Below are 10992 nucleotides of genomic sequence, written 5' to 3'. Positions count from 1 at the left end.
GATTTCAGTATCCACTGAAACCCGAAATTTCGTCGTAACTATTCTTTTACACTACAACGGGCTGTCTCAAGGAAGAAAACAGGAGGGAATATATCAATTCCCAAGAAAAATAAAAAAAACAAAGATGACAGTATAACAAGGTTTTAATTTGGAGAGGGCCGTCAGTCTTGACGAAGTGGAGTACGTGATGGATGCCTTCTGCTCCCCACCTCGCCAGAAAAACACAAAATCTATTCTTTGAATAAGGTTTTGTCACTATCCGGAATAGTGCATTTATTATTATTGAAGCCGTCTCTATTGACAAAGTCATATCCTAGAAATGTATTCTACTATGATATCCCACCTTATCAGCCCCTATGTTGAATTTTCTCTCTCTCTTGATAACTCTAATGACTAATTAACGTATGAAATATTTTATTAGATGGATAAGGGAGAGAAAGGGACACCTCATCTACCTCTAGTCTATAAATACCACATTCCCCCTCCTTCCCTCAACAAGCCCAGATCTCTTCTTCTTCACTTATCTCTTTCAATCCCTTGTGTTTTCTTAACTTTTCATTATCACCATGGTTGTTGGCCACTTCCTCGAGGAGACCTCTTATCCATTCCCAGCTTTAAAGCTATGGAAGGCCATGTGCGACATGCACAACCTAATGCCTAAGGTCATGCCTGAATTCATTGCAAGCGTCGTGGTCCTTGAAGGAAGTGGGGGTGTTGGCACTGTCAAAAAGACCAAGTTCACTGAAGGTTCGGCTACACTATTCTTAGAAATAGTTTAAATTTTAAGAAACCATTTCTTAATACAACTTTTCCTTAGGCTTTTATTAAATGCCCGTTAAGATACTTTTGGTAATTAATTCACTCTCTTCCTTTTAGTTATCTTTTGAGAATGCTTGTTTTTGTTTAAGTATAAATGATTAAATAACATCAACTCTAACAGCTTAAGCTTTGTGAGTAATTGGTTGTTTCACATGGTATCAGACCTATTGCCTCGGGTTCTGGGTTCAAAACCCAAGAACTCTTTTATATTAAAAATTCATGTGTACGATCAACCCAAAAGAGGGGTCACTACATGTGCCACGTGTAAGGCCGACCCAGAAAAAGAGGGGCACACGTTGGGGGGGTTGAAGTATAGAGTAATTGGTTGTTTCACAGTTTTCACTTCTAAATTTCATTCTCAAAACCCTTTTCTGATTTCATTGATTAACATCATTATAACAAGTGTAAATTTTATTTTCTTGTAACAATTTGCAGCTGTGAAGGATTTTAAATACACGAAGGAACGTGTTGATGTCATTGATCATGATAAGTTTGTGTATAAATACACTATCATTGAGGGAGGACTCTGTGGGCAAATTGTGAAATGGTACTCTTTTGATATGAAGTTGGAGTCTGTTGGTGATGGTTGCGTTGCAAAGATGAAAGTTGAGTATGACTCCCTTGGCGATAGCCTCCTGACCGACGATCAGATTGCACAGATAAAGGCAGGAAATCAGGGCATGGCCAAGGCCGTCCAAGCTTACCTTCAAGCCAACCCTGCTCTCTACGCCTAAATTCGAGACTCAGACTATGGGCGTGCACTAAAAAAAGTAGTAATGGAGATATGCTTTGGTTTCCAAAAACCTTTGTATTTTATGAGTGTGAGCAGTAGTTTTTTTACTGTGTTCGGTTTATGTTATCTTTTCCCTGGTGAAGGTTTTCTTCTAATAAATGGGTCAATAAAAGATGCATCGCCCTCGTCCTGATTTTGTGTCTCGGTGTTGTGGTTTATTAATATAAATGGATACTGTTATGAGGTTTGGAAGGCTGAATTTTGGTTTTTAACTTTGTTGGTAGCTTTGCCACCATTAAATTAGCTGCTTCAGCACTTATAAAATTTGTCTTATATGTGAGAGTGAGGAAATTGAATGAGATTTGCTGCACTCAAATGCAAAATTTTAAAATGAAATGTGATCTTGGGTATTACCAAGTTCCAATGAATGCAAAGAAATCTAATACATGATCTTGGGTAGTACTCTTCATCAAACCAAAGGGCTTTTGTTGATTGGCATGCCTTCTTTCCTCCTTTTACCTTCTTGCTGTTAAGCAAGAAGTGTATTAGTAAGGGAAATATTCACAAGATAAGCCAAGACAAGCAATACGAGTGGAGGGTCACAAAATAGCTCTGAGATCTGAGACTAAAAGCCAATAGCTCAACAGCCCACTTTTCTTCCAGTGGCTACCCTTAGATCAAATATCAAGGGCAGCACCTATGTCGTACCCCATTATTTGAAAAAAGAGAGTCTTCTAGTCTGCTTTATTTGCAACAAAAGTTTTCTAATTTGACAAATTGCAAATAGAGATCACATTAATTTTACAAATCAGGAGGTGCCACGATTTTGTGACTAAAATACCCGTGGTAGATTTATTTTTTTTCACTAGTAAAAATATCAAAATTGTCCATTCATGTGAAAAGATGGAAATTACCTTGTGAAAAGGCCAAAATACCAACGATATGTTTTGATACGTTGGGTCCCACCAACTCAACTCAAACCATTCATGGGGTGGACGGTGGACCCATCATTTTACACCTCATGTTTTGACCGGGTGGGGCCCTTTATTGTTTTGATAGGGTGGTCACACCAACTCAGCTCAAACCAATCCAACGGGTGGGGACCACCATTTCACCTCATGTTTTGATGAGGTAGGTCCCACTAGATACACACCCGAGCCTATGCAGAGGGTGGAGCTACTATTTACACCTCATGCTTTGACGGGAACATCACGAATATTTTGATCTTTTTATAAGATAATTTTCATCTTTTTACACACATTTTGGTCTCTTACGAGTAAAAAAAATCTACCATGGGTATTTTGCTCACAAATCTATGACATGACCCGAATCACCCGATTTGCAAAATTCCCTCAGATGTGATGACTATATTTGCAAATTGTGAAGCTAGAAGACTTAAAAGCAAAGTAGAAGACTTCCGTTGCAAAAACCCTTTCTTCTTTGTTTTTTCCCTTGACTTGGGGTAGTAAGTATGAGAAGTATTTCTACTTGCAATTTGACTGTTGAATTGAAGTGCACGCCATTTGGGTCTACGAAATAGACAGCAAAGAGAAATTAAATGGTTGATTTTTGTATGGACAGAATACCCTTTTTTGAATAGGGCCAAGATCGTATGGGTTGCTTCAAAATGGTCGTCCATCAGATCAATTGTCCTATTACCTTTTTTGTTAAATGAATTTCATTAAAAGAGAAAATAGGAGGAAAAAGAACATGATCCAATCATAGTTTCAAAACTCCTACGCGTCCCGTGGACTCTCTCGAGTCGACTCATGGCCAGGTTTTTGTCCAAGTCCACGTTTTGCCCTACAAAGTCAATCAAATTTGACTCTCCCGAGTTATGACCTTGCCAACCAGGCTGAGTACTCCCGCGTTGTGCCGAGTCAACTAGGATTTTGCATTGACCATGTTTTGCCGCATCCGTGTTTTGAAACACTAGATAAACAACATTAATATCAGCAGAAAAGACGGGCCAGCTCTTAAACCAAAAACAAAGGAAAGGAAAGAACCCCAAATATAGAAAGTGAAAATGGAAATAGTAAAGATAGAAAAATACAATTTGCACAAGTGGAATGTTTTTGAAACTTGTAAGTCATTTTGTTTTAACATTTTTAGTTTTGTAGAAAGATTCATCTTTTAGATAAGAGGATTTACTGAAATTGATGTTGCAAACAACATGAGCTTGCCCTCTTTCATGGTGGGCGACCACGGAAATTGTTATCGATTTAGGTTTTATTGGGTTTCTTTCTAATAACTAACTTGATTCTTTAAAAACCTCAAGCAACTCATCTGAGTTTATTAAATTAGATTGAGTCAAATCGTTGACTAAACAAAAATCAAAAAATAATTTGTCCGAGTCGAGTTACTTCTTGAGTCAACCCAGACTTCATTCCAGTCGAGTCAACTTATTTGAATAGATACAATGAATCAGTACTATTAATGGTCCACTGGGGGTTGGGCTCGTAGGTATGTAGCCTTGAAGGGACACATATGTTCCTATGCACGCAAAAGGGAGCGACCACCTACGTCGTGCACCATAAAACTCGAGGAGACACATAGGGGGCTATGCCCCAGCACAGAACATTAGCTTAAAACTTTGAAAACATAATTCGACTTAAAAATGGGTCGAGTTGAGTTAACTCAAATGAGTGGCTAGTGACTGGAAAAAACTTGAGGATATTTTCCTACTACATAGCTATAATAATATTCCTTACTTTGAAATGCATGAAGGATGTATGCCACAAGGGAATTGTTAGACTAGCCGCATCGGAAATGAGGACAAAAGCTGCTGAAAAGTGAGCCCGTGTGGCTGGTTTGAGATGCAACAGACCATCTGTGAAATGCCTTCTGCAATGGACGCTAGTAAATCCCATGCCACAATGGTTTGAAACATTCTGCCCTGAAATTCCTTACTTTGAAATGAAAGACAGATGTGGGTTCTGTTGCCGTTGAAATTTGGACTGGGCTCTAATCATGTTGAGCTAGCTCCTTGAAAGGTGACATGCAGGCTACAAACAGAGACGAGCTTGGGAAAGTGGTCCAGAGTTGGACTCTGGGGGACTCTTAGGCCAAGCGGCCCAGAGTTGGACTCCGGGGGACTCTCTGATGCCTAAGTTAGATGCTACAACAAGTATGAGCTGAACTCTCTGAGGGCTTAGGAATCTGAAAATGAGATGCTGAGATGCGTGCCTTGGGTTTGGTCCCCGTTTTGTGAAGTAGTCCTAGGCAATGAAGGAAAATTGCCTTTCCTGGAATTTCGGTTTCTGATTTTATCTTCTTGGTGGATGTAATTCCTAGGGTTTCTAGGGCTTCAAAAAGACTTGCAAAATTACCCTTTTACCCTCTCAGCCTTTGAGTCTTTAGGTGCCACGTGTCAGCCTCAATTTAATTGAATGTCAAGTTTTACCCCTAACCAGTTCGAATTCGAGGAATTGTTGGGAAGTTGTTAACTCAATTTAAGGGCGACCGGAGGATTCACTTTATTCTTCATCAAAGTACTTGTTCCAATGTGGATTAAACGCAATAAAAAAGATCATTTGAAAAATCAAAGAAAGACACGGGTAACATAGCCATGCAAAATTTCAAATCTGTGTGCTATAGGAAGCTGGTTACTAAGCTAGGTAGGTATTCAAAATTTCAAATCTGTCTGCTAAAGACATATTTTAGTACCTTACAACCCTCTCCCCGATCATTATAAAATTTAGGCCAATGTTTGGCCACTTGTGAGAGATGGGTAGGCCGTAGGTGTCTAGGAGATGGAGACAATTGGAGGAGCGTTCTCAGGGGAGCATGAAAAGCTCCTAAAAAACAGGAAAACAAAAAATCAATTATAAATAAGTATTTTCTTTTCACAAGTTTTTAGGAATTTTTATACTACCTCAACTAATTCTCTCCCTCTCCTTCCTTCTTAGTCTCCCTCAACTAATTATCTCCCTCTCCTATGCAAATTAATGTGATGCTGAGATGCGTACCTTGGGGTTTGATTCCCTTTTTATAGAGTATAGTCCTAGGCAATGGAGGAAAGTTGCCTTTAATGGAATTTCGGTTTCGGGTTTATCCTCTTGGTGGATGTAATTTCTTGGGTTTATGGGGCTTCACGAAGAGTTGCAAAATTACCCATTTACCCTCTTAGCCTTTGAGTCTATAGATACCACATGTCGGCCTCTGAATCAGCCTCTAATTGAATGCCTAGTTTTACCCCTAACAAGTTCGAATCCTAGGAATTGTTGGCAAGTTGTTAACTCACTTTAATGGCGACTGGAGTCACTCAGTCGAGTTTCAAGACTCACTTGCCGGGATTTGTGGTTCAAAATGCACCTCAAGCGCCCTTGTCCCACAGCTTGTGCCCACACAAACATACCAATGAGTAATTCCCCTTGTGTGAACTCAAGCACAAAAGAGGAGATGATTCACTTTATTCTTCATCAAAGTCCTTGTTCCAATGTGGATTAAACGCACTAAAAAAGATTATTTAATGAAAAACCAAAGAAAGACACGGGTAACATAGCCATGCATTCACTTTATTCTATAGGATAATAGGAAGCTGGTCACAAAGCTAGGTAGCTATTCAACATTTCAAATCTGTCTGCTAAAGAGGCTCATATTCAATGGAATATTTGTGGGGCCAGTTGTGAGAGATGGGCAGGAGATGGAGACATTTGAGGGAGTGAAGGGAGCATGAAAAGCTCCCTAAAACAGGAAAACAAAAAATCAATTCTAAATAAGTATTTTCTTTTCGCTAGTTTTTAGGAATTTTTATACTACCTCAACTAATTCTCTCCCTCTCCTTCCTTCTTAGTCTCCCTCACACAGTTGAACCCATGAACTTTCCATGGAAAAATTTTCAAGGTTGCCAAAAATGGACTTATAATTTGTTGCCATGTCACAATTCATAATTTATGTAGTGTATTTCTAAGTCGGTGAAAGAGTAAAAAATGTCAATGTAGTTAAAATGCTGAAATTTATATGCTTCTTGTGTTTACATGTTAGATGGAAGATAAAGAAACATATCAACAAAGGAAAACAAAAAGAGACTGAAGAATAAAACAATGAAACAGAAAGAAGCTGAAGAAACAGATGGTTGGACCATCTATAAAGACCACCACCATGACCATCTCTTTGTCACCTTAAAAAGTCCTCTTCTTCACCTCTCTCTGTTCGTATAAAGAAAAAATGGTTGTGGGAAGCTTCTATGAAGAGTTCAAGTCTCCGATCTCTCCTTCAAGGCTATGGAAAGCAGCCATTGTTGACTCCCACAACCTCATTCCTATAGTTGCCCCCCAATACATAGCCAGTATAGAGCTTTTGCAAGGAGGAGGGGCCGGTACTATCAAGAAAATCAACTTCACCCAAGGTTTTTTGACAATGGTCTTGTGTATTATTTATACATAGTCGCATGCATGTATACATATGCTCATGCATAGATGTATCAATAAACCAATTTCTAGAGAACTATCATGTTAGTTACATGATTCAATACACTGTTAATATAATGTTAAATGAAACATACAATTACACTAGTATTAAGGACTCTACGATTTTTCAATTTAATCTTATTTTCAAATATTACCATAAGCCCTCCCTGGAAATCATTAACTATATAATTTCTAGAACTATTATAACTTTTATTTGCAAATAAATATATTTAATGTCAGAACAATTTGCATATAAGATTATATGCAAATAATATTTAGAAGAAAAATTGTCATTTGTTGGATCATGTGGCCATCAACCCTCGGTCGGAGATCTGTGATGGGGATGCATCACGTTGACAAACCTCAGACACATATTTCACACACTCACATGCATTGATTTCTAAAATTATATTTGTACTTTTATTATCTTGTATAAAAACCAATTTCTAAATCGGTGTATTTATCAATTTCATGACAAGTGCACTAGGGAGAATAAAAGATCTAAAGGTAGGTAATGAAAAATATCTCTCTAGGTTGGTGTTGTTTATAAGCAACAAGCTACCAACAGGAGTGTATATCACTGAAAATCAGAGACAAATCAGTTCTTTGTTAAGAATTGAAAATCCACATTGAGTTTCAATTGGGAGACTTGTACCCTGCCTCTCAGTTTCCTTTTTTCACATCGTTCTTTCGATATCCAATGATCTTCACTGTTAAGCTCTGATTGCTTACATGGTGAAAACCAGCAAACCCTGCAATAAGTTATCAATGAAAGTACTACCACTATACTAACATATATTTGTGGATTGAATTTGCAGCTATGAAGGGAGTAAGCTACATTAAGACCCGTGTTGATGTATTAGACGAGAACAATTTCTCTTACAAATACTCGGTGATTGAGGGCAACGAAAATTATGAATCGGCATCTTATGAAATTAAGCTGGAGGGTTCTTCAGATGGAGGAAGTGTGTGCAAGATAAGAGGAGAATACAAAACTGTTGGTGATTATGTACCCACTGAAGAAGAAAGCAAGGCTGGAAAGGAAGGGTCTGTTAATATGTTTAAGGCAATTGAAGCCTATCTCGTTGTGAACCATAACGCCTACGCCTAGTCTAGTTTCGCTAATGCTCATGGTTCTCCATTTCTTGCAAAGGTTGAAGTTGTGTGTGTCATAATATGCTACGTCTGTTTTTAGTCTTTTTATTGTTATAGTCTGGTTTGGGTTGCTAGAAGAATAAGGTTTGTGCTAAATAAATGAAAATGTTGGGAACTAATTAATAATAGCTTTATTACCTTTCTTGTTATTTTCATGTGAAACGCTTGATTTGAAGTTATAAGTCTCAGCTCAGTAGTGTTTTTTTAGAAGTGTTTAGTTAACGATTTTGCCAGTTTGTATATGCTATAGTATCCAAAATGAGATTTTAAAATGGCTTTGGTAGCACAATTTGGGATGGGACCTTTATAATTTGGTTGACCAATGGTGGTCAGTGACATTAATTCCAGGTTATAAAGGTATATGTGAGAATATGGTGGTGAACTTTATTTCGAATTGTGCAGGGCATACCTTTTAATAACAAGGGAACAAATTTGAAGGGATCGATTTTGTGATGCAACTGTTTTAACTCAAATTAGATTTGACTTCAATAAGGACACAACCTAAAGTTGGAAACACCGGATGATCCCACTCTAAACTTGCATCTTGAGATACTTAGATTTGCATCTTTTTTTTTATGGGTTACTTAGACTTGTATCTGATATAAGGTCACCTAAAAATAAATAAAAAGAGGTCACCAAATGCCCTTTATGCTTCTAATATGTAAGAAATTATATGATGCCAGACCGTCAAGTCGCGTGAAGGTGGTACTTCAAAACTACCACCCTTGATATTTGATCCAACAGCAGCATCTTAAAAAGTGGGCTGCTGTTGGATCAAATATCAACGGCGGTGCCTTTTTTACGGTACTTGATGGTCGGCCACCATATAAAAACTCCTAATATGTAACCCATTCATTCTACCATATTTATTCTTTTGGTGAATCTATGAAACTAAAGTTAAGATCTGGCATAAATTATTTAAAATAGTTTTAAAACACCTAATTCAAAATAAAAGTAGAGGGCTGATAAATTCCCCCCCCCCCCCCCCTTATGAATAAATTTGCCCCCTTCTCCTAGTACTATCTCGCTCTATGAACCTTTGGTGGGGCCTAAAAAAAGTGTTTAGATCTTTGAACAAGGTAGGGCCCACCCATTCATATTCTCAAAACCAATACTTTCTCCTCTCTTAAAACACAAACCCTTAGTGGGGCCAACAATGAATAGTTTAGATCTTTGAAGTTAGGCCCTATAAAAAGTGTATTTAAAAAATAAATAAATAATCTTTTGGGGCCACTTTTTTCGTGTTGCAGTGCAATGTTTGTCCTTGTCCCAAAGTCATCTCCCAAGGATGATACTAACTCTTCGATCCGCGGAGATTTATATATGGTGTCAGCGTATTAGATTGGAAGGTTATGATCATCCGATGGAGATGATTTTGGGAGCACAACCTATTCATGTTGAGGCGCAACAAATGAACGCTTTGGATCTTCAAACAAAGTGGATCCAATGAATAATAGGTGTGCCCCTATGTATATTGCGTCGGTTTATAGGTGATTATATATTTTGAAAAAAAAAAAACAATGAAGCCCACGTAGTTGAATGGGCACAACCATTTAGTTGCTGGGCCCCAAAGGTCTAGACAATCCACTTGTTAGGCCCAGCAAAGGTCTAGAGAGAGAGAGAGAGATCTACCGGTTGTGTTGTGAAAACCCGGTAAAAGGCCCCTTTCAGTCTTTTAGGATGCATCTCTCCTTTAATTGGCAATCAATTAAGCACAAATCATCAAGTTGTTTTACATTTGTTCGTGGGTGGGGAATACCTTTTCACTTATGCCCGTAAAAGGGATTATTCAATTTTACTTTCTGAAAGTATAGTTCAATCGTCTCTGTCTTTGTTCATATTTCAACATTTCCACCAATATCGTAAGTTTTACTTTTCCATTATAAAACCCATAAGTTGGTTTCGCGTGTTGTGGGCGTTGTGCTTACGCCTCCTCCGGTAACCTTTTTCATGTATCATATGACATAAAATACGAACGACATTAATATTTATTACTCATCAATCCATTTCATAGGGTTTATAAGTATTGAGATCGACTAGCAAGACTCCCTCGTCGTTTTGCTTAACAAAAAATGCTTTTTTCTTTCCAATTTTTAGGGCGGGACTATTCCCTACTGATGCGCGCAATCACCCATAAACCAAGCTCATCGGGTAATATATTAACCAAAAAAGCTGTCTCACCGTAAGGGTGGCACATGTTTTGTGATCTGAACTGTTGACATATATGATTAACACAAAGTTGCAGCTGCCAAATAGGGCAGGTCAATGTGGTTGCACAATTTTTGAGGTTTACTGAGTGTTTTGGTTGGTTTTGAGTTATCACATCATATACTAATGGTGTTTGGTTGAATGTTTTAATTCAAACCATAAGGAGAATACTTGCCTAGCTTGTCTATACCCTTTCGGCCTATCTTTGTTGACACTCTTGATCAAGTGTCTAAAACCGTCGAATGATAGCAGCACAAGGGCAATAGGCCAAACTTATGATGGCCACAAGATTTACGGACACACTCGATCATTATACCACATGGCAGTAAATTCATGGTGTGAAATTATCATTTTACTTGTATAAACTATCCTCCTCCACTAGATACCCCCATAGATTACAGAGACAAATTATGGCCATGGTTTTAAATTTCGACCGAAGTTGAAATCAAGTATACCTGAAACGTTACAAAATTTCGACCGAAATTTAAGGAATTTCTCCCAAAAATTTTGAATTTGTTCATTATTTATTATTTTCATGAAATTTTGGCTTTAAGCTGAAATTTTGTATATTGATTTCGGCCAGAATTTCGGTTTTGGTGAGGACCGAAACGCATTCTGAAACCGAAATTTGAAACCATGATTATGGCCCCGCTTTGTACATTTGTT

The 10992-nt window shown here is 37.9% G+C and overlaps 2 protein-coding genes across 2 annotated transcripts; both read left to right on the top strand.

Annotated features, from left to right (window-relative positions):
• The first annotated feature begins 487 nt into the window (after positions 1–487).
• On the top strand, positions 488–1811 carry LOC143852998 (major pollen allergen Bet v 1-D/H-like). The gene is made up of 2 exons (XM_077362691.1): positions 488–747; positions 1255–1811. The coding sequence occupies exons 1-2, from the start codon at positions 567–569 to the stop codon at positions 1551–1553; spliced, it is 480 nt and encodes a 159-aa protein (XP_077218806.1). The 5' UTR covers positions 488–566; the 3' UTR covers positions 1554–1811.
• Positions 1812–6658: 4847 nt separating this feature from the next.
• Positions 6659–8267, top strand: LOC143853117 (major allergen Pru ar 1-like). Its single transcript, XM_077362841.1, has 2 exons — positions 6659–6902; positions 7782–8267. The coding sequence occupies exons 1-2, from the start codon at positions 6722–6724 to the stop codon at positions 8072–8074; spliced, it is 474 nt and encodes a 157-aa protein (XP_077218956.1). The 5' UTR covers positions 6659–6721; the 3' UTR covers positions 8075–8267.
• The last annotated feature ends 2725 nt before the right edge of the window (positions 8268–10992 follow it).

This window comes from Tasmannia lanceolata, unplaced genomic scaffold (assembly GCF_043159265.1).
Source record: "Tasmannia lanceolata isolate RefF3 unplaced genomic scaffold, GAP_Taslan_0.1 ptg000019l, whole genome shotgun sequence".
Taxonomy (NCBI): Eukaryota; Viridiplantae; Streptophyta; class Magnoliopsida; order Canellales; family Winteraceae; genus Tasmannia; species Tasmannia lanceolata.
This window is presented reverse-complemented; position numbering and strand designations above follow the sequence as displayed.